General features: G+C 37.9%; 1 protein-coding gene and 1 long non-coding RNA gene across 2 annotated transcripts in view; both read right to left on the reverse strand.

Annotated features, from left to right (window-relative positions):
* Window positions 1–3,733: 3,733 nt before the first annotated feature.
* On the reverse strand, window positions 3,734–13,576 carry LOC118497420. The gene is made up of 3 exons (XR_004899945.1): window positions 13,421–13,576; window positions 11,857–11,904; window positions 3,734–3,905 (listed from the first exon to the last, which is right to left on the reverse strand). It is a non-coding gene; the product is annotated as an uncharacterized LOC118497420 (long non-coding RNA).
* Window positions 13,577–14,353: 777 nt separating this feature from the next.
* The window catches only part of LOC114508400 (disintegrin and metalloproteinase domain-containing protein 5-like), a 67,761-nt gene continuing 57,633 nt past the window's right edge, over window positions 14,354–24,481 (reverse strand). The window contains exons 9-13 of the mRNA XM_036011102.1: window positions 23,771–23,861; window positions 22,965–23,184; window positions 20,179–20,265; window positions 16,986–17,097; window positions 14,354–14,424 (exon numbers count right to left, since the gene is read on the reverse strand). Of these exons, the coding sequence (XP_035866995.1) occupies window positions 14,354–14,424; window positions 16,986–17,097; window positions 20,179–20,265; window positions 22,965–23,184; window positions 23,771–23,861 (581 nt within the window). The remainder of the gene's footprint in view (window positions 14,425–16,985; window positions 17,098–20,178; window positions 20,266–22,964; window positions 23,185–23,770; window positions 23,862–24,481) is intronic.

Here is a 24,481-nt window from a genome sequence, read left to right on the forward strand (position 1 = left end):
TCCATCTTGTGCTGTATGCTAAGGATGTTGCATTTGTCAGGGTTCTCCAGAGAAACAAAACCAGTAGGAAATACATGATGGATGGATGGATGGATAGAGAGAGATATTCTAGGAATGTTGCTCATTTGTCCATGGAGGCCAAGAAGACCCATATCGATTCCAGATTTACAAGCTAGAGAACCAGGAAAGCCGGTGATAAAATCGGCCTGAGTCTGAGGGCCAGAAAATCTGGTACTGATGATGTAAGCGCTGGATCTCAATCTCAAAGCCCAAGAATCACGAGCACCAATGTCCAAAGACAGGAGAAGATGGATGTCTCAGCTCAACCAGACAACAAATCGCTCTTTCACCACTTTTTTCTGTTCAGGCCCTCAATTTGTCAGAATGATGTCCACTCCGCCTTGGGGAGGGGCATCTGCTCTACTCAGTTCACCAATTCAAATGTTAATTTTTTCTGGAAATATACTCACAGACATACCCAGAAGTAATGTTTTACCACCTATCTGCACGGAGAGCTCAGTCAAACTGACACATAAAATATACCATCACAGATAGCATTCCATTGCTTTAAAATACCTCCTTCAAGCTGGTGCTTCATTTCACCTATTAGAAAAGCTATTCAAAAGTTCTGAGGCTAGGTGGTGCATCATGAGAAACAATCAGCAGTGGTTCTCATGGTCATGTGCTCGCTCCCACACCTCCTCTACCATGAAGTGGGTTCCCTGGCCAGATGCCATGCAATGTGGGATTCTATGTCTGTGTATTTCAATATGTTAAGAATTATATCAGTTATCCCATATGTAATAGTGCTGCCTATGGCTCTGCAAGTGGGAAAGGCAAAGCAATAACTGAATAGGTGTCTCTTCCTAACAGAACTTTGGCCCCTGCTGGGTTGGAAGAAGTTCTGATATGATCAACTTGCCATCAAGTGAGAGTTGCTTTCCTTTAAAAAAATACATGTATGTGCGTGGGGTGGGGTAGTGCTATATTAGAGCTTAGTAATAGTCTCTGCCTCTGACAAGTTAGGCACTTGCCATTCAAAAGCAGAAGTAAGTAAGAAGTAAGTAAGTAAGTGGAAGTTCATCCTATTAGGCATATACATAGCAACTATGGCCATGCCATTAATATACCCATCACAATACTCCTGAGGAAGGCGACAATAATGGTTGACTAAAGTCAATTGACCAAGTCATTTTGTCTATGTGGTTGTTTACTGCCTTTCCTGTGGTGGATGTTTCCCAGTGGACATTGGCATGCGATACAAAAACATTCACACTCGGTGCCCATTCCCTTAAGTCCATCCACATGCCTCTACCCCAGAGCCCCTTGTATCTATAACCAGAAGACCAGACCAAACCATCCATAAACTCAGGCTTTTCCTTCACTTTTAGCTGGTCATATGCAAGGTATGATCTATTGCCTCTCAAGTCCAAATTCATTATTCACTATTTGATCTGCAATAATGGATCAAACTCTAGACATTTTCTCCATTATAATAGGGCGATGCTAAAATTTGCCAGTACAGCGCACCAGAGGGACATTGGAGAAACAAGAGACCCACGGTGCGTACTGCGCTTTTCTTTGCTTATTCCTGCTGCACTGGAAATTACCTGTGCCATGTGTGAGGACATGCTGTGGTACTGTACTCCTTGCACACATACTGCCAGAATACACTTGCAAGTGATCTTGCAAGCCTGGCCTGGATCCACTAACCACATTCTTGTGATCCTGCTGACATGGACATCATGGACTTCAGGCTGTGGCTCCTGCAGCACCATCCTGCCACACTCTGTGCAACCCCATACCAGCTGTGTATGATTTCTGCTTTCTCCACGTCTGTGGACCAGTTTTGGTCTAGTGGTCAAGCAGACATAAATCACACCTTGTCCTTGAGGTCTGAACTCCAGCCTTGCAGAGTGGCCACCCTTACACATGTCCCCTTCTTTGGGAACTATTGTCAGACCTAGGGTACCACAGAGTTCTCTTTGTGTCGTTATAATTACTTTCCTATTGTAGCTTATGATCCAGCTTTTCTTATTTAAATTACTGTGTGGCTTCTGTTCCCTGATTGAACCCAGACTCTGGCTCTCAGATATAGCCAGTAACTGCTTGTTATCAATCTTCAAATTCTTATTATCTCTCTGCAGAAAGCATCAGTAAAACATAGCAGTGACCAGCTAACTCCTCTGACTAAATGCCTGCTTTATCTCTTCTGCCACATTTCCCTCTACTGGGACAGTTTTCCCCGTTGCCATACAATTTTTAGAATTGTACTGCCACCTTGTGGTAGGAACTATCTGCGCCCTTCTTCCCACAGGGATCCCGTCCTTGCTGCTGCAGAACTAAGCGAACCAAGCCAAACCCACATCTTACTACTCAGCAGTTTACATGCACTGTTCTCATTATTAATTGTTTTAATCTGGATCTCCTGAGAAGGAGATGCCACGACAGGGCTAAATATGCAGGAATTTCACTAGAAGGAACACTGCTGTATGAAAAATGGAGAGAAAGGTGAAAGGCTGAGAAACCTGCCAGACAGCAAAGCAAATCTGACCCCAAGTGAAGAAGAGACGGAGAGAAAGCTGGATAGAAGCATTGTAGGATCACACAGTTTAAGGAAGGCCCATGCAATGTAAAGAAAGTGAAGCAAAGCTGTTGGGGAGTCCTCAAGCCAGAGTCACTGTCAGAGGAGTCCCGTGTCTTCCTGGGATGCTTGCCTTATTTCTACCAAGGTCTGTCATTGGTTGGGAGCAGACCATGGGACACGTGGCCTCGGCACAATGAGCCAATGTGTTTCAGAAAGCAGCTGCTCAGACCCTTCATCATTCATGCTCCTTGTTCTAGGAGATTTCCGGGGTACATCCCTGGCTGCCACACACCACTCTGTGCACATCCCTATCTGCTTCCAGCCTGTCCAACTTTTAGAAATGGCTATAGGCCTTGTTAGTGAATCAAGGACACTTTTCCCACATCAGTGTACCTCTGAGGTTAATTTGGCAGTCAACTTGGAAACTAGTAAACTGATTCTACAAGGACTCGTAGAGGTGGGGGTGGAGGGGAAATAGCCAAATCAATGACCGCAACCCTGTCAAAGAATGCTTTAGGAGGTCTTCCATCATGGGAACTATGGCAGGTCTACGCCTAGGCACACTTGGCACATGCTTCGTGTTTTCTATTTTGTTCACAGTGTGGTAGAGAGCATTAAGTGGCGCTCACCAAATATTCCATGAGTTCTCCCGATGTTTTCCAGACCCTAGATGAGCTCAGAAAAGAATACAAAATTAGGTCCATGACTTTGAAAAGAACCTAAGCAAGCAAGTGGCTCTGGTGCTTTTGCTTCCTTAGCTTCCTGATGTGTCTACTGTTGATAATAAATATCTCAATACACTAAAGAAGGATATACAGCTCAAAGGGAAGCAGTAACAAGAGGATTGTAGTCAGATCTTACTTGAGTAAATACCACTGGGACAAGTCAAAGGCCAGCTGAAGGCTAGGAGGTCTGAAGAGAAAGAGGAAGGTCAGATGAAGGGAGGGAGATTCAGGTCAACCGATAGGGTAGAAGGGAAAAGAGATAGTCTCTATCTTTGGGTCAGGAGGCTAAACCAGCAGGCCTCCATGGCATCAAGGGATGAGGATCCAAGGCTGCGTTCTCCTGATTCAGAACCTCTTCTGGATTTACATTAGAGGAGAGAGGGTGAAAGCTGAGACTGAAAATACAGTAGACAGCAGACACGATTCAGGTGATTCAGGTGCCGATGGTTTATTATATCATAATTTAAACCTTCAATAGTGAAAACACAGGTGAGGAATAAATTATGTTTTTTTTTCCTTCTTGGTATAAGCCAATTTCTGATTATTTATTTGGTGTCGTTCTCTCTTCAAGCCAAGGTTGTTAGATACTGTTGCTGTAAGAGAAAAGAAAACAACCAGAGTTGCTTTTTTTCTGAGCTAACATATTTCTAACGCAAGTAATTTATAAGGCATAGGTAATAGAAAGGAAAGGGTCAAGGAAATGAAAACTAAATACAGAAGAAAACAATTATCCAGTTACCTAAATGGCAGATACTCTTGGTCTTTAATAGAAGCAGCTCTCTAAAATACTGTTCATTTATCCATATTTAGTAACTAATTAGGTCAACATAACAAGTATCTTAACACTTCCATTCCAAGTATATGAAATGATTTTAACTTAGCAAAAGGAAACTTTGTGATACAACCACATTTTACTTAGTTGCACACACCAATATACAAGCACACACGTGTATATATCTATATATTGAAATAGTTTAACAATGACCATCCTTTGTGCTAAGATTAATGATAATGATTATTTAATTCGTTTGCATAGCTATATTCTTTAAATGAATGCTTATTGTTACTTATGAAATAACAACAGAATGATTCATACACTCAGATACATATACAATTATTTGAGTGAATTAAGAAAGGAGAGTCAAGGCAATATTTGGGCATTTAAAGGCCCCTGGATGGGAAAGGATCTTAATGTTCTTTAAATCTAAAACCACCCTTCAGAATTATGGAAAATGACACCAGGTAAGCATTAAATAAAGTTAGAATTTTTGTTGTAAACTTAAATACAAAGGCAAAAATTACAAGTGTTTTCGAAACCAAGATAAATAATGTTTAAAAAACAGGAATTTATTAACACTGTGCTAAATCTAAAATCCCAACTTACATAACTGGCAAATCAGTGCAGTGAGAGATGGAAGAAGGTAAAAATATATTAAGGATCCCTAGTACTAAAGGGAGCCCCCAACATGCCTCTAACTCCATATGATTACATTGTGTACTTTCTGTGCCGTACTTTGTATAGAAATAGCTTGGTACTAAATGACATAGTGTAAAATAACAAAGAAAATTCCATAGGATAGTAAAAAATAGTAAAATTCAAAATATGCTATGTCTCAGAAAATATACTACTCACATGTTCAACTCACTAAAAATAAATAACTTATGAAGTTACAACCTGACACAAACAGATTGGTGATGATCATTACAAGTAAGTAATTTGGCAATAGATACCAAAAAATAATGAGTGCATATACTATATTTATGCTTTGATCACTCTCTTCTAGGGATTTATCCTGAGGCTATAATTGAATAATTATTTCGAAATGTGTATACATTTAAGGATATTATTTACAGGGAGTTTATAAAAATGAAAAACTGGGAGTTGCCCTGGCTGGTATAGCTCAGTGGATTGAGCACTGGCCTATGAACCAAAGGGTCACCTGTTCTATTCCCAATGAGGGCATATGCCTGGGTTGGGGGCCAGGTCCCCATTAGGGGGCACATGAGAGGCAACCACACATTGATGCTTCTCTCCCCTCTCTTTCTTCTTCCCTTCCCCTTCTGAAAATAAGTAAATAAAATCTTTAAAAAAGAAAAAACTTGTTTAAAAAAATTGGTAGTCTAAATATTCATAATAGTGAAATTTTTTAAATAATTTTTTTGTTTTTAAATTGAATAGTATATGTCACAAAAAAATGATATAGGCTAATTTTAAGATAGGCAAAGTTGTCCATAAGGGTTTGTAAGTTTAAAAAAATTATTTTTATATTTACTTAGAAAAACATTTAAGAATATTTACATCTATATATTTTTTAATAAATTACTTTATTGTTGTTCAATTACAGTTGTCTGCATTTTCTCCCCACCACTCCTCTCCCACCCCAGCCAAACCCACCTCCCTCTCCCTTGCTTTCACCCTCCTTCTTGATTTTGTCCATGTGTCCTTTATAGTTGCTCCTGAAAACCCTTCTTCCCTTCCCCCAGTATTCCCTCCCACCTCCCCTCTGGTTACTCTCAGATTGTTCTTAATTTCAATGTCTCTGGTTACATTTTGTTTGCTTTTTTTGTTGTTGATGAGGTTCCAGTTAAAGGTGAGATCATATGGTATTTGTCCCTCACCGCCTGGCTTATTTCACTTAGCATAATGCTCTCCAGTTCCATGCATGCTGTTGCAAAGGGTAGAAGCTCGTTCTTTCTCTCTTCTGTGTAGAACTCTATTGTGTAAATGTACCATAGTTTTCTGACCCACTCATTTGCTGATGGGCACTTAGGTTGCTTCCAGCACTTGGCTATTGTAAATTGTGCAGCTATAATATTAATGGAAATCATCTTTGTGTATTGATTTTGAAAATTCACCCTTAATTCATATATCAACCAAGGTAACTTAGATATTTTAATAAATATTTGATAATACATTAACAAAAAAAAACATGTAGTTTGAAAATAAAATGATCTATATTTTAATTCATTGTTAGTTTAGTTCTAATACCAAAGTTTACCTGTATATCCCTGTTTTCCTTTCATATAAATTTCAAAATCTTTTTCTCAAGTTTGGTACTCATATGTCCAAAAAATAATTTGAGTGAGTTTCTTCAAAAAGGCAGAAAATTGTACTTGACAAACAATTTAAAAATATATATATATACAGAAATATACATATACCTACATAGTTTATTAATGTTGGAAAAAAGAAAATAAGCTTTAAAGTTAAAAGATATAAAAGGGAGAAGACAGTCCATTTCAAGTTAAGTGGAAAAGAAATATATTTTAGATAATCAGACTCAAAAATAAAAAAAATTTACCTTTGTTCTGTCTCAAAAATAAATGTTGAGTTAATTATAAAATAAATATAAAATTTAAATATGATAGGTATGATAGTTTTAAAAATAAAAATATAAGCTACAAATTTGATTGAAACCTAATAATTTTGGAAGATGTTAAGTTGCTGAACTATAATAAAAATTATACTGTACCAGACTTCCAGCCAAGATGGAGGCATAGGTAGATACACTGTGCCTCCTCGCACAACCAAGCTAGAGACAACAATTTAGAAACAGAATAACAACCAGAACTGACAGAAAATTGAACTGTATGGAAGTCAGGCAACCAAGAAGCTAACATAGACACATTCATCCAGACCAGTAGGAGGGGCAGAGTCGGGCAGCTGGGCGAGGGCTGCGACAGTGGAGAGCAGAGAGCATTGGGACCCGGCGCATAAGGCATCCGGGGTGCACAAGACCGCAGTGGGTAGACCCTGAGCATGCAAGAGGCAGCTGGCAGACCCCGGCCAAGGGGTGGCAACCAGCAGACCCAGCAAGGCGGTGATTGTGAAGCAAGGCACTGCACACAACCCAGGATCACAGCACTGGGAAATAGAGCCTTGGGCACTAATTGAAAACACCTGTGGGAGTTGAGGTGCAGGGAGAGACTCCCAGCCTCACAGGAGAGGTCCCTGGAAAGTCCCACCACGTGCAGAAGCCCACCCACATGAGAATTGGCACCAGAGGGGCCCAGTTTGCTTGGGGGAAACAACAGAAGGGACTGAGGTCCCATGGAGAGCAGAGCAAGAGCCACTGTTCCCTCTCGGACCCTGCCCCCATATACAACCTCACAACCCAGTGACTGAGGTGCCCTGTCCTGGTGAACACCTAAGGCTCCACCCCTCATATGTAACAGGCATGACCAGATGAAAGGGAAAAAAAAAGATGGCTCAAACAGAATAGAAAGCCCCAGAATCACTACTTTTAAGCGACCGAGTGATAGCCAACCTATCAGATGCACAGTTCAAAGCACTGGTGATCAGTATGCCCACAGAATTGATTGATTTTGGTTGCAAATTAGATGAAAAAATGAAAGCTACAGTAAATGAAATGAAGAAAACTGCACAAGGAACCAATAGTGATGGAATGAAAGTTGGGTCTCACATCAATGGAGTGGACCAGAAGGAAGAAAAAGCATACAATCAGAAAAGAATGAAGAAATAAGAGTTTTAAAAAATGAGAGGGTTAGGAACCTCCAGGACATCTTTAAACGTTCCAACATCTGAATTACAGGGGTACCAGAAGGAGAAGAAGAACAACAAGTGGAAAAGTTATTTGAACAAATAATAAAGGAGAACTTCCCCATTCTGGCAAAGGAAATAGACTTCCAGGAAGTCCAGGAAGCTCAGAGAGTCCCAAAGAAGTTGGACCCAAGAAGGAACACACCAAGGCACATTATAATTACACTTGCCAAGGTAAAAATGAAGGAGAAAATCCTAGAAGCAGCAAGACACAAGGAGACAGTAACCTACAAAGGAGTTCCCATCAGACTGTCAACTGACTTCTCAAAACAGACCTTACAGGCAAGAAGGGGCTGGAAAGAAGTATTTCAAGTCATAAAAGGCAAGGACCTACATCCCAGATTGCTCCATCCAGAAAACTTTCATTTAGCATGGAAGGGCAGATAAACTGCTTCTCAGATAAGGTCAAGTTAAAGGAGTTCATCATCACCAAGCCCTTATTTTATGAAATGTTAAAGGGACCTATCTAAGAAAAAGATAAAAAAAAAAAACACGTATAGTAAAAGGACAGCAAATTCACAACTACTAACAACCACACCAAAACAAAAACAAAAAGAAACTAAGTAAACAACTAGAACAGGACAGAACCACAGAAATGGAGAGCACATGGAGGGTTAGCAACAGGGGAGTGGGAGGAGGAGAGAGGGGGAAAAGGTATGGAGAATAAGTAGCATAGATGGTAGGTAGAAAATAGGGGAAGGGCAAGAATAGTATGGGAAATGTAGAAGCTAAAGAACTTATGACACATGGACATGAACTAAAGGCGGGGAATGTGGGTGGGAGAGGGTGTGCAGAGTGGAGGGGAATGAAGGGGGGAAATGGGACAACTGTAATAGCATAATCAATAAAATATATTTAAAAACTATACTGTACCAATATATACTCCTACCTGCATTTTTATTTAATGTCTTTTATTTTTGTCTTTTTCTGATGAATAATGATGTTGAGTGATTTTTCACATCTTGAGTCCCTTCAATATCATCTTTTGTGAAGTCTCTTCAAATAATCTGACTACTACATTCCCTCACCTTCTGTTATTAAGTTGTAGGGTGTGTGTGCATATATATATGTGTGTGTGTGTGTGTGTGTGTGTGTGTGTATATATATATATTTCTAAGTATAAGTCCTTCATTGGAAATATTCATTACAAAAATCTTCCCCCACATTGTGACTTCCCTTTTCCCTTTTATAAGGAAGGCTTTTGGGAAGCAAAAGTTCTTAAATTTTTAGTAATTTTATTGTGTTGTGGTAAGAACACTTAGATCACCTTTCTTAATGAATTTTTTAAGTGTATAATACAGTATTGTTAAACATAGGGACAACATTGTACAGCAGATCTTTAGAGCTAATTCATCTTGTAAAACTGAGGCTTTATTCACATTGACTAGCAACATGACTTCTTCCCCTGCCCCCATTCTGAGATAACCACTATTCTACTGTCTGCTTCTATGAGTTACACTATTTTAGATGCCTCATATAAGTGGAATGATGCAGTTATTTGTCCTTCTGTAACTGGCTTATTTCACTTAGTATAATGTTCTCAAGGTTCCTCTATGTTGTCACATATGCAGGATTTCCTTCTTTTCTATGGCTGAACAACATTCCACTGTATGTGTATACCCCATTTTCTTTATCCACCCATCCACTGATGGACATTTAGTCTGTATATACATCTTAGCTATCATAAATAGTGCTGCAGTGAACGTGGGACTACTAATATCACTTGGAGATCCTGACTTCAATTGTTAGAAAAATATCCAATAGTGGGCTTACTGGTTCATGTAGTAGTTCTCTTTTATAATTTTTAAAAGATTTTTCAATAGTTTTGCTTAGTGAATGCAATAATAATTTGCATTCCCACCAACATGCTTTTGTTTTTTGTTTTTCTGATGATAGGCATTCTAACAGGTAGTCGTTATGCTTTTGACTTGCATTTCACTGAAGATTAATGACACTGGTCATACTTTCATATGCCTGTTGGCCATCAGTATGGCATTTGGGAAGAAGTATCTGGTCAAGTCTCTAGCTCACAGGTGGCAAACACAAGGCCCGCAGGCTGAATCCAGCCCTCCACCTTGTTATATCTGCCCAGCACCTTGTTTCTACATGGTGGCAATGCCAAGCTCCTTGCCCCTTGTTAAGGAGTAGTTACATTTATACAGTCCTAAAATTACATTCAGCCCTTTGAATGCAACCATGAGGCTAATGTTGGCCCCCTGGTGAAAGTGAGTTTGACAACCCTGCAGCCCATTTATAAATCAGGTTATCGGGGTTTTTTGGTATTGATGCTAGAAGTTCCTTATATATTTTCACAATTAACCCTTTATTTGATATATGGTTTACAAATATTTTCCCTGATTCTTTAGGTCATCTTCCACTTTGTTGAATGTTTCTCTTGCTGTACAGAAACTTTTTAGTTTGACACAGTCCCACTTGTCTATTTTTTGCTTATCTTGCCTCTATTTTTGGTATCAGTCCAAAAAAAATCATTCCCAAGGCCAAGGTCATAAAGTTTTTCCCTGTATTTTCTTCTATGACTTCTACTGTGCTAGGGCTCACATATAAGTCTTTAATGTATTTTGAGTTGAGTTTTGTGTATGGTTTAAGCTAAGGGTCTAATTTCATTCTTTTGTGTGGGTATTTTCCATTTTTCCAACACCATTTGTTCAAGAGACTATCCTTGCCCCATTGTGTATTCTTGGGCACCCTTTTGATCATATGTGTGTGGACTGAGTTCTGGGTCTCTATTCTGTTCCATTGGTCTTTATTGTTTTTATACCAGTACCATAACTGCATAGATGTATTTCATCTAAAAAGTTTAATTTATTGATTTTAAGTTGTTACTAGTACCCTCTTTTCTTCCAATGTCCAAAATATCAAAAACATGTAATTTTAATACCTGATATTGATCATTTATACCCTTTCCCTTTTTATTTTGATTAATTTTTATCACTTAACATTATTAGTGATATAATATCACTAATTCCTTTATTTTTCTTTGATTATTTTTGTTATTTTTCTGTTTACTTTCCCTTTCATTTATTTCTGCTCTTTCCTTAATTATTTATTTCCACCCACTGCCTTTGAAGGCAATGATCTCTTCTATATCTTTGATACAGATTATAATGGAAAAAATACATTTGATTGTTCTCTGTCCTGTAATATTCATTTCATTGTGATTAAAGGGATAAAAGTATACTATTGCTAAAAAGTAGAGATATGTCTAATCTTTGTAGGGCCTAAAACAGTCTGCCTTGATCATAGGATTAAGATGGTATGGTTCATACTTAATAGTGCTCTTAAAATTTGTATTTCCCTCAGTCAGGCATGTATCTCAACATTTGTTACACGAGTATCAGTCAGTACTGCAAGAATGAAGAGAGAACTTGAAAAGTAATCTTGGATGCTGTTGAATTATTCTCTCTTTTTATATACAATCCATCCTTCACTAAGGGAAGTTTTTATATACTGATTATAAAAGGGAAATGTCTAATTTTATAAAACAATGTGATTATTTCATAGTCTGATCTCTAAATTTACCTTCCCTGATGAGTTAATGCAGTAAAACCAAAGAATAATCCAAGGCTCTATCTTATTAACAGTACTTTTTTCTGAGGTAATAGTATAACTATAAGCATGTGTGGCATACCTTATAATATCAGTCCTCTTTTTATGTGGCAGTAAAATGTCACTTAGATATAAGTGCTTCTTACTAATACTCAAAAAAATCCCATAATGTATGTGCTCATAGATATTTGCAAGGGTACTCAAAAGTCACTCCCTTAGTACAGGTCAAGGAAGAGAGGGTGAGATGTCATGGAACCGAATTTTATTGTTAAAGGTTATAAAGTAGCTCACAATGAGAACCATAAAGAATGTTATGAACAAATGCTCCATTTGCAAAGGAACAGCTCTTAAGTGCTCACAAACATCATGACCAAAACATGCAATGGAGAATGATTAATGACACTGCTCCAACTCACCTCTCACTGGGGGACAAATCGTCATTGCTGCTTTCTTCTGACGTAGATCTAGAAAATTGATAAAACTTCTTTTCAAGTGGGGAAGTTTTAAAATCTTAAATGACTATTTGAATAAAGAAGGTTTTCAAAGAAACGGAGTGACTTATTACATTAAACATCTTTCCCCAACAAAATAAAATAAAAACAAAATAAATGCTGTCTCAACATTGGAACAAATGCCATTGGCCACCTTGCTTTGTTAACACGTCTCATCCTCATTTTACGTCTATCCAAGTGTTTATGTTGTGAGCTCACATTTGTCCAGACAGGCCCCTGATTCTATCTTATCCCTAACTCTTCAAGCCAAATTAAGCCAAAACTATTAAGCCGTCATCAAAAATTTCAGTTAAGTTTTCTATATGTGTATACATATTTCTTCTTCTCATAACACATATTTTTTTAAAGATTTTATTTATTTATTTTTAGAGAGGGAAGGGAGGAAGATAGAGAGAGAGAGAGAAACATCAACGTACGGTTGCTGGGGGTTATGGCCTGCAACCAAGGCATGTACCCTGGCTGGGAATCGAACCTGGGACACTTTGGTTCCCAGCCCGTGCTCAATCCACTGAGCTATGCCAGCCAGGGCCATAACACATATTTATGTATGCTCTTCCTACCGATTTTTGGAAGGTAAAACTAGAGGTAAATATTTCTGTGGGAAAATAATGTGAATTATTAAAAAGGATCTCGACAGTGATGTTTCAATGCTTGTGTGACTCTGGTGGCAGAGCTGCACAGCAGGAGCGTGATGGGCCCATAAATATCCATGTAACTGATTACAGACAACAGGGGATATTTCACTTACTGATTTGGTGTACCTGAGAAGTTTATGACACATTGGAAAGCTATTATTATCTCCCGTTTATAGAGTTCTGGAGAATAATTTTAAGAACATAAAGATTAAATCACTTGTTCAAGAAAGCATCGTTGTTACATGCCATATTTAGGAATTACAATTAGGTTTTCTGAGGCAAAATGTAATTCTGTTCCCATTTCATAATGCTACTTCCTGTCCCCTAACCTGACATTGTGAACTATGTAATTTCTACTTTAGGAATGATTTTCCAAATTACCAATATCAATGTTTAGGAAGATAAATATTATGGAGGCAAGTTTGCAGATACTATCTCTAGTTGAAAAAGGCAATAAAATTGTTTACCACTCAGCTGAGACTCTGTATCTAAAACTTTTATTTTTTGAAGGTTCCCTTGAAGTGTGGTGCCACCAGTTCTCATGAAACCTGCGACTACATAACGGGTTAGGCAGGGGCAGCAGACTAAGAGACTGCCCCTCTTAGGGGATAAACCACAATATTCAAGGCACCCTTATGTCCCCGTAAAATAATTCCAGTGGTAAAATGAGTCAACCTAGAAAAACACAGAGGGCACCAAACCAGTTTGAAATGTATCCTTGGGCCTCTCCTCATACCGTCCTACCTATAGTCTTAAGTTATTCTTGATGAAACCTAAATAAATACATTTTTTTCTTGCCTTCCTTAGTAAGAGTTTTATATATTTATATATACCTCTCACTTTCAGTTTCACCTCTGTGGCATAGCTCTCTTATTTTATCCCGCTTGATTAAAACAGCAGCAGCGATGATGAGCACAGGTAAAGAAATGTAGAAGATGAGTTGATATTGGCGTTTTGGGGGAGCAGTAGATCTCCGGTCCAATAAACTTCCTACAATAGAAAATATCCACTTCAAATTATGTCATAACCAAATGATGTCATTTGGTTAATAACATAACCAAATGAAAAGGGGGAGAGGCTATCATTGCCAACACTATTCCCAAACACTAAACATTTCATTCACGTATATTATGAGTGTAATAAAGTCCCAGAGACTAATGTACAAAATGAGCTGGTCCTAGTGCTTTGCTGATGATTTTACATGTTCAACCTTCCACTATACGGTGATCTCTTTGGCTGAAGGTAATGTTCTTTCATGAAGCACATGCTCAATACTTGCAAACATGTCCTCGGTTCTTTTCTGACACAGTTTCTCCAAAGTTCAAACACCCATATCACAGAGATTATTGGGATTATACCTGGGAAATGTGGCATTTGATTTCTCACACATTACTATACATTTTTCTAAAAATTAAAAATTAGTAGTCACTAAGTTAAATAACTAAGTTGTTTAACCAAATATGTAGCAATACGAAATTAAAATGGCTCTAGTATAGAATGCATCACTAAGCCTGGCATTAACCCATTTTTGACTCACTAGTGCTAGTATCTACATTTTTCTCCCCAGTTCTTATTCATTCTCAATTGAGAATATGGCTCCTCTTTGTATATACCAGTCACCTTTCTGGAGCAATACTGTGTCAAGTTCACTTTCTCCACGGTTTGCTGACCTGCCTGCTTTTACTGGACATGAGGAGCTCTGTTCCCTCACGTCTCTGCCAGTTGGAACAACGGAGGACCTGACAGGCAGAGGAGCCACTGTCTAGCTACACTTCCTGACGATCGTTGAGTCCCAGTAAAATCCCATGATAACTGCCCCCAGAGCACTTATAGTCCCCTAAAAAATTTTAAAGGGAGTTCAAGGTACAAAGTTCAACACTTTCTGTTTGTCTGCTTTCTACATGTGGTTGGGATTCCTGGTATTATCAGGGGGAGGATTACATTATATTTGTAATCAAAAAGCCACTGAATCAGATGGAGAGATCGCCCTCTCTGGCTACATACTGCAGATTCTCAGCTACTTGTATAGTCTTTGGGGTCATCAATGATACTACATGGGTTATTTGCAAAGAACATAATATATTCCCAGGTGGCCTCAGAAGCACGAGTAGGATATCCAAAAACCAGAAAAATGGGTCTCACTTCTTTCCTTTATACTACCGTCTAGTTTTAACAAGCACTACTAATAACAGCTAAGAAGGAATGTTTTCTAACGCGCCTTTCAGTTTGGTCTTCTTCATTTAATTAATTACTCTGAGTTTCCATTTTCCATTGGTTAAAACCAGGCCGCAGTAATCACCTCAACGCTTCCTCTACTTCACTCCATAGATGCTTTGCTGAATCATCTCGGTATTTAACTCTTCATGGTCTTTCACCTTCTCTCTTTTATTACACTGAAGTGTTTTAGCCTTTATTACTCCAGGTTTTAATCGTCAAATCAAACTCCCTGAAACAAATCTTACCCACACCAAGCATTATAGTCAAACATCAGATAAAGAAAAAACGGCCTCTCCTCGGAAGAGCCTGAATCCATCAGCGGCACCTCCCAAAGGTTTCCCTTGTTCCCCTGCTCTCAGCACTCAAACTGACTTCAGGAAAAAAAAAAAAAAACAGATGAATGCTTTGAGTGAAGTAGAAATGATATTGCTCATTAAGGAAGCTTCCTCAGTTTTGCACTCTTAAAAACACAGCTTACATGACTACCTAGCTTCTCCAACTGTTCCATCATGAATCAACACATTCCAGGTTTTAAAATAACCTATGTACACAGATAAGTACATCCTGCCAACAATATTTTATAGAGAGGGACTCTTAGTTTCCACTGCCAGCAAATGCTACTAATATGTGTGTGGTGGTTAACTTATGTGTCATCTTGACTTGGCCATGTGTGTCCAGATATTCAGTCAAATATTATTCTGGGCATTTCTGTGAGGGTGTTTTGGAATGACATTAACATGTACAATACACTGGTAGACTGAGTAAAGCAGATTGCCTCCTCTAATAGGAGTAGGCCTCATCCCATCAGCTATAGGTCTTAATAAGAAAAACGCTGATCTTCTCGAGAATAAGAGAGGATTCTTTCTGCCTGAGGAACCTTAGTGGAGACATTGGCTTTTCCTGCATCTAAAACCTGCCAGCCTTTGGGTTGTAAATATACCATCAACTCTCCTAACGCTCCAAGCATGACAACTTGCCCTGCAGATCCTGGGACCTGTCAGCCTCCATAATCACATGAGCCAATTTCTTATGATATCTCTCTTATCTCCTCTCTCTCTCCCCACATATATAAACACATACATACTCACACACACACACAAAGATCCTATTGCTCCAGTTTTTCTGGAGAACCCTAGTACACATTTTGGTGCTGAGAATTAGGCTGCTGCTGTAACAATTACCTACAAATGTGAAAATGGCCTTGGAACTGGGTAATGATAGATAGAGGCTGGAGAAATTTTGAGGCACATTTTAGAAAACCCTAGATTTACTATAAATGTAAAATTATAAAAATATATAATTTCAAATAAGTATCTATTTTTTACATATTTATGAGAAAATACTGTATGTGTAAAATTATATGGTACATGTTAAATTATTATGCTTTTATTTTGGTCTGATACACAGTCTGATATAGCTTTGTGTTAGTTCTCTAAAAAGTTGGTCATCCCAGGTATGACCACTGCCTGGTATCAAGCTACAGATAAGTCTGTCCAGGTGTTTCATTATTACTCTGCCCCAAAGGAAAGGAAGTAAGGGTAGATAGCCCTCTTCTGCTCCCAGATTATTTTAGGTGGGCTCCCATACACTCTGGAACAGGGGGTATCCCTAAGTTGTTCCCATTCTTATCCAGACTTCCTTAATCTCAGAATAATTCTCAGAAACCCCAGGGTTGGGGAGGGGGGGTTCTAAACAGAAAATTTCAAAAAAATTAAATGGGAAGCCTTATAATTGAGAAGAAAGAATTGGAAGACAGTCTGAAAGATTCCAGTGGCATTACTATAACAATGAGTTATACACCAGGAATGCATGAGACAATCCAGAGTGAACAATCTAAATTAACTAGTTAAATGATATACACTGGCATTCCTAATGCCATTTATGCACTGGCATTTAAAAGTGCCTAATACTGACTATACTTTATATTGGTAAACAATGTCAGTGTTGACATAGAAAGGAGAGTACAAACATAGAGTCCAAGATTTTTTTTAGCCTTTCATATCAAATAGATATGTAGCCTAATAGACACATTCTGCAAAAACCCCAGAAAATAAAATAAAATAAAATAAAATAAAATAGCTGTGTTTTTTTGGCTTTACTTGTTTGGCCATCTAGCTTGTAACCTATACTTTTATTCTCTTTCATATTATCTTTCATCAATGAAATTTGAAAGACACCTACTTCCAGTGCCTCGGTGCCCATCATCAATACTTCCAAACTCTCCTTTCAATTCTGTGCAGTTAGGAGGAGCAAACCCTTTGTCACAATGACAATGATGAAAATTGTTGCAAATCTGAAATAGTCAAAATATAGAATAAATTTTATGTACACAGATGGTTCTCAATTGAAACCAATGAATATCCTATACTTATGCAACAGATAACTTATTCCAGAGAAATCAGTCATTCTAGAGGATTTACCTTAAACAGACAATTTGACAAATTTTCATCAATTTTCTCTTGAAATTATCTATACCTTAAAATGTACATCTAGCCACCTTTGTCAAATATCTATCGATCAACAGGTGTGGGTTTATTCCTGGGCTCTCTGTTCTGTTCAATTGATCTATTTGCCTGTTCTTGTGCCAGTACCAGGCTGTTTTGATTATAATGGGTTTATCATAGAGTTTGATATCAGGAGTTGTGATACCTCCAGCTTTGGTCTTCTTTCACAACGTTGCTGAGGCTATTCTGAACCTTTTATGTTTCTGTATGAACTTTTGGAATATTTATTCTAGTTCCACAAAGTATGCCATTGGTATTTTAATATAGATTGCTTTGGGCAGAATGGCTATTTTAATGATGTCAATTCTTCCAATCCATGAACATGGTATATGCTTCCACTTATTTGGATCTTCTTCGATTTCTTTCTTCAGTGGCCTATAGTTTTCCAAGAACAGGTCTTTTACCTCCTTGGCTACAATTATCCCTAGGTATCTTTTTTTGTCATAATAGTAAATGAAATTGTTTTCTTAGTTTCTCTTTCTCATAGCTCATTATTGGCATATAAAAATGTTGTCAATTTCTGTACATTAATTTTGTATCTTGCTATTTTGCTGAATTCATTAATTAGGTCTAGTAGTTTTTTGTTGGAGTCTTTAGAATTTTCTATGTATCATATATCATCTGGAACAATGACAGTTTTACTTCATCCCTTACAATTTGGGTGTCTTTTATTTTTTCTTGTTGTCTGATTGCTGTGGCTAGGACTTCCAGGACAATGTTGAATAAGAGTAGTGAAAACAGACATCCCTGTCTTGTTCCTGATCTTTAAAAAGGTGTTGAAAGCATACAATGGAGCAAAGACAGTCTTTTCAATAAATGATTTGGGGGGAACTGGACTTACATACACAAAATAATTAAACCAGAGCATGAACTTACACCATACACAAAAATTTAAAAAATGGGTAAAAGACTTAAATGTAAGTCACGAAACCATAAAAATCTTAGAAGAAACATAGATAGTTAAATCTCTGATATTCAATGTAGAAGTATTTTTGCCAATATATCTCCTAAGTCACAGCAAAGAAGGCAGAAAATAAACAAATGTGACTAGATCAAATTAAAAAGCTTTTGCACAGCTAGATAAACCACCTGCAAGACAAACAGGGAACCCACTGTATGGGAGAACATGTTTGCCAATGATAACTCTGAAAAGGATTTACTCTCCAAAATATACAAAGAACTAGTACAGCTCAATGCCAGGAAGACAAACAACCCAATTAAGAAATGGGCAAAAGACTTGAATAGACACTTCTCCAAAGAGGACATGCAGAGTTCCTATAGACATGTGAAAAAATGCTCAACATTGCTAATCATCAGAGAAATGCAAATTACGACCTCAATGAGATATCATCTTACATCTGTCAGAATGGCTGCCATCAGTAAAACAACAAAAACAAGTGTTGGCATGGATGTGGAAAAAAGGGAACCCTAGTACACTATTGGTGGGAATGCAGACTGGTGCAGCCACTGTGGAAAATAGTATGGAATTTCCTCAGAAAACTAAAAGTGGAACTCCCTTTTCACCCAGTGATTCCACTTTTGGGAATATACCCCAAGGATCCCAAAATACCAATACAAAAAATATATGCACCCCTATGTTTATGGCAGCACTATTCACAATAGCCAAGATTTGGAAACAGCCTAAGCATGCCCATCAGTAGATGAGTGGATAAAAAAAAAACTTGTGATATATTTATACAGTGAAATACTACACAGCAGTAGAAAAAGAAAAACCTCTTACATTTTTCAACAGCATGGATGGCCCAGAAGAAAATTATATTAAGTGAATTAAGCCAGTCAGTGAAAGAAAAATACTACATGATATCACTTATATGTGGAATGTAATCTAGTGAACACAATAAACCAATGAACAAAATAGTAATAGAAGCTTAGACACATAAAACAGATTGATGCCTCCTGGCTGTTGTGGCCCAGTGGACTGAGTGTCAGCCTGCGAACCAAAGGGTTGCTGATTCAATTCCCAGTCTAGGGCACAGGTCTGGTTTGCCAGCCAAGTCCCCAGTAGGGTGCGCGTTAAGAAGCAACCACACATTGACGTTTCTCTCCCTCTCTTTCTCCTTCCCTCCTACCCTCTAAAAATAAATAAAATCTTTAAAAAAAAAAACAGATTGATGCCAAAAAAAAAGTGGGGGGGTGAAAGATGGTGAAGGATTTAACCAAGAACATTTATGCACAACCCATGGACACAGACAACAATAATATGGGGATTGGCTTGGGAAGGGGAGGAGGTGTTAGGTGGCGGTGGGGAAAGGGAGAAAAAGCAGGAACTATAGTGGCACAAAAAATAAGAATTAAATTAACAAAAAAGAATACAATTCTAAAATAAATAAATAAATAAAAACTGCAAGTAGCTTCTGTTGCCAAATCATTTTTTAAATTCTTTCAACTCTCCCCACAGCCAAACCCAAGAATCAGTAATTACCAGTAACACACCATTAATTGTCATGTACTTGGAAGCTTCACAGAACATCCCAGACTCTAAATTAACAAGTAAGACTACAAAGAAAATCTAATAATCTTTATTTACCACTTTCTGCCTTCGCTCTGTGAAAACATGATGATTTTGGTGATATGGTAACAAATGGTGTTTATAGTACATCCACCTCACATATTTAACTTTTTATACATCTAGAATCATCTTACATGTTTCTACTTTATCTTCTCTAATAAATAGTTTGGCAAGGTTCCTTTGCAAAATAATATTAAAACAATAAATTTTAGACTGTTAAGTAACACTAAGTAGTATGAAAATGATAAAAAATTATTCAAATAATTTTGTAAATCTTCAAACTGTTTATTGAATTTTCAAAGCATGTTGCTTAAAATGAAAATTGATTGAAATCACTTACTCCACGGCTCTGACAATGTGTAGCACTGTTGCATAAACTTTCGTCGAACAAGTGTTTAACCTCTAGGCAACGAAATCTGACACATATCTACAACAAAGCAAAAGGAAGTGAAATATAAAGTCAGCCAAATGATCAGATCATGTGTATTGGTAATGCATAAGAAAAAAATGAAGAAAATTCCAGAATTCATTTTACCAAAGACTGGCATAAAAATCTAAATAATAAAGTAATAGTGAGTACACTGAAATAAATGTAAAATAGGTTATTTATCTTCAGATTATAAAGATATAATCATATATAAGAGGTTAGAAATTTTATTTTCTTATTGTCTAGTACCAAAAGTCCTTTTAGAAAGATAAATTTCTGGAAAAATAATTTGATTAGGTCCTTGAGGAACATTTTTTTTTAAATGTCCAGGCTGGGCTCCACCTGAGACCATTATATTAAAACCACTAGGGAACAGAGTCCAGGCAATTCTTGTGAGTAGTCAGTATTGAGTACTGTCTGAATGGGGAGTTGAAGTCTTACAATTGTTGGTGTGAGGATACTCCCTTAACCACACCAAAATCAGAAGTGTCTGAAATCTGCCTGAATGGAAGTCCTACCACTCGGGATGTAAAGAAGAAGCCACACTGAGGCTGGTAGGAGAAGGGGAGATATGGAACAGGCTGGTCCCACACCCATGTGTGGTAGATAAATACAGGGAGTCATATCTCAGCCATGGAGGTCCCACCTAAGGAGCAAGGGGCCCCAGCCCCACACCAGGCCCCCCAGTTTAGGGTTCTAGTGCCAGGAGAAGTCCCCATAACTTCTAGCTGTGAAAACAAGCCAGGATTGTGGCTGAGTAAGACAGAGGGCTTCTGGAGTCCCAGGCAGTTTCCCTTAACCTGGAGGAGGTCGCAGCTGATATGAGAGATACAAACAAAATCTTTTCTTAAATACCATTACATACCCTGGCTGGTGTAGCTCAGTGGATTGAGCGCGGGCTGGGAACCAAAGTGTCCCAGGTTCGATTCCCAGTCAGGGTACGTGCCTGGGTTGCAGGCCATGACCCCCAGCAACTGCACATTGATGTTTCTCTCTCTCTCTATCTCTCTCCCTTCCCTCTCTAAAAATAAATAAATAAAATCTAAAAAAAAAATTTTTTTTAAAGAGAAAAGGATCTGAAAAAAAATACCATTACATATACCAGGTGCATAGATTCCAGTTCATGACTAGCTTAAACATTACGGCTTAACATTAGTCACATACAAATACACCCAATATATGTAACAAGTAACAATATGTTAAAAAAAGAGTTTGTTTGTATCTCTCAGACACAACCTCTTGCAAGTTAAAGAGCCCACACATGGACTTACTCAGATTTACTCCCCCTGAGCTCCAGTACTGGGGTAGCAACGTGAAGAAAGACAGGGACATACAGGGAGAAACCAAATTGTCTACCATCATGGTGAAAGCTAGGGCAGGGGGCAGCTTATTACCACACTTACGTGCTAGCAGAGGCCATTGTTCCTTTTCTGAGACTGGCCCCTCCCACAGGGCCGGCAGGTGGGTGCCATATCTGAGTCTCCATGAACATGGCTCACACTGCTTACCCTGCCCTGGAGAGTCCCTGAGACTCTGCCCCACCCAACATGCAGGCCCACCCAAGCCATTTCCAGGGACTTTTCCATACAAATGGCCTCCCTTGCCTCATGCTGCAGATTTCCCTAAAATCTCTCAAACAAGCAGCATTCGGCCTCTGGTACCTCTTGCTAAGTGGCCCAAAGCCTTACACTAGCAGCAGCCAACCTTGGCTTGCAGCTTGGCTTCTCCTGGGCACCTCCAAGCCCAGCACAAGGAGCAGCTATTGTCACTGTCGAGAGGAGCCTAAGTACACACCACCAGTAAATGCAAAGTGGTATGCTGGGTGCAGTCCTAGTAAAGGACATTAAGTAAAAGCCAAGGAAACCTGAATGAAGTACTAGATTTAGCTAATAATAATGTATTAACATTGCTTCATTGATTATGACAAATGTATCGAAGGACTCATGGACATGGACAACAGTGTGGTGATTGCTGGGGGGGTGGAGTATAAGGGGACTAAATGGTAATAGAAAAAAATACAATAGAGATTAAATTAAAAATAAATATTATCAGGTTTTACTGATAATATTTGTCAGAGGCAAAGTCTCATTTTTGACAATAAAAAAGGCTTTCACAAGTTGTGTTGATGGATTTCACCTCAGCCTTGTTACTGCATTCTGTCATGGCAGCAGAGACTTGACAGGGAGCCAACGTAACCCTAGATATAACTAACACTCCACCCAGCACTTTTACTCATAGCATTTGGTCCTCACTAATGCCATGAGAGAGATTGCTGATGACATGATCTAAACTGCTAAAAAGTCCAAAAAACTCTTTTTAAACTTAAAAAATCAGTAGGTGGCACTCTCCCATAAAAGGGTAACTCTGTAAGGGCTCCACCATTATAAAAAATATATATATTATATTAGTGTTAGATGTTAATAATAGAGGAAAGTGGGTGTGTTGCCTAAGGGTAGGGGTGGGCAAGTGGGCAAGTGGGCAAGAGGGAAGCGGTGATGGTATGGTATAACATTGGATGGTTGTGCAACTCTGTAAGTTAATCAAAAGCAATGAATTGTACACTTACACCATAGGTGAATTTTATGGAAAAATGATACCTCAATCAGGTTGTTGTTAAATGCATTGGTTGGTAAATTGTCAAAATGAGTATAACCATAAAAAAGTCTTTAAAGCACTTGTAATTCTATAGATTTAATTACCATCTCAGGACCACACGTAGAGCCATCTTCTACAAATGTCTGATCTCTCTCTTCAGGTGTTTCATATGTCGACTTCGTATTTCGAGGTATTTTGCCCGTGTCTAGATATGTAGACACACAAATTTCGTCTCGTACATGTGCATAAATCACAGATAAATTTGCTTGTGATATTAATGCTTTATGTGGCCAGGAACAAACTAATTTTCCACACAGTGTCTCACTAGAAGCATAAGGCATAAAAAATTCCCTTATTATTAGCATAGATTGCTGATACATCTAAGTTAAAAACATATTTTACCAACTTAAATCTATGTTTCAAGAATTTTCTCTCAGTACAGTTTTCTGAACACACCAACTTACATATGAGGTGGCTCTTTTGTTTAATGAGGCAATGTGGCAAGAAAAAAATTAATGATTTTTGCAATGTAACAGGCCTCACCTCTCCTATATTACCTTCTGATATTTAAGTAAATGGTTGCTGGTCTTCAAATTTTTATTAGTGAAAAATGGAATAACTCTTACTACATATGTTTGATGTATTAAACATATTCATAATATACACTGCATATAAACTACTTAACACAACATCTAGCTCATTACAACAATGAACCGGCAATTTTTATGATCATTGTAACATTATAGGCTCATGTTATTTGTAGGCGATGGATAATATGCTGTTCTCAGATCATGGAACAAAGAAAACCTGGTATAAAATACCATTTTAGTGAGCATGAAATAATATATTCTAGGATCCTAAAAACATATAACCTCCATTACAAACAAATTAGAATTGTCTAAATACATACGAAAATGTACAATAACTACGGCCACAGTTTCCAAATCTATCTCCTTCTGAATTTATTTCTTCAAAACAATCAAAGGGGGCACCTCTAGAATCTAAGAGAAAAAATAAGTAGATTATAATACATAATTCCAATTCTCATTAAAGAAATAATAGACTCACTCTGGAAATTATAATGTGATCCCTAGGGAGATTTATGATTACCTAGCATTAAATAGTGGCTTGGGGTAGATCTAGGATTAAATTAAGATCTCCTCATTTTAAGCCTGCTACACTTTCTTCTGCACCAAACAAAACAGAAATGAAGTAATATCCTTAATGAAATACTGAGAAGAAGCCCAAAGATCACTTAACTCTTTTTCTTCCACACTGGATTCCTCATCTCTGTTCCCAAGCATCCTAACAATCACTAAATAAGAACGGTTGAATTTTAAAATTAGGAACACATCAATGTTTATCTACTTAGGCCCTTTTATATATTTAGTTATGTCTAATTTTAAAATCATGAATAATTCAAATGTATATGATAGCTGCTTCATTCCTCAGACTTGGTGATTCAGAGGCACATTGGGGTGATCATGTCAATCACATGTGATAAGAACAATCTTCTGTTGTCCCCACTATTAATTGACCAGGGATCTCCCTTTAGCAATTTCACATATTTTCATAGTCGGAGAACATTATCTAAGACTTTTACTATCTCTCCTGAAACATA

This window comes from Phyllostomus discolor, chromosome 11, assembly GCF_004126475.2.
Source record: "Phyllostomus discolor isolate MPI-MPIP mPhyDis1 chromosome 11, mPhyDis1.pri.v3, whole genome shotgun sequence".
Lineage (NCBI taxonomy): Eukaryota > Metazoa > Chordata > Mammalia > Chiroptera > Phyllostomidae > Phyllostomus > Phyllostomus discolor.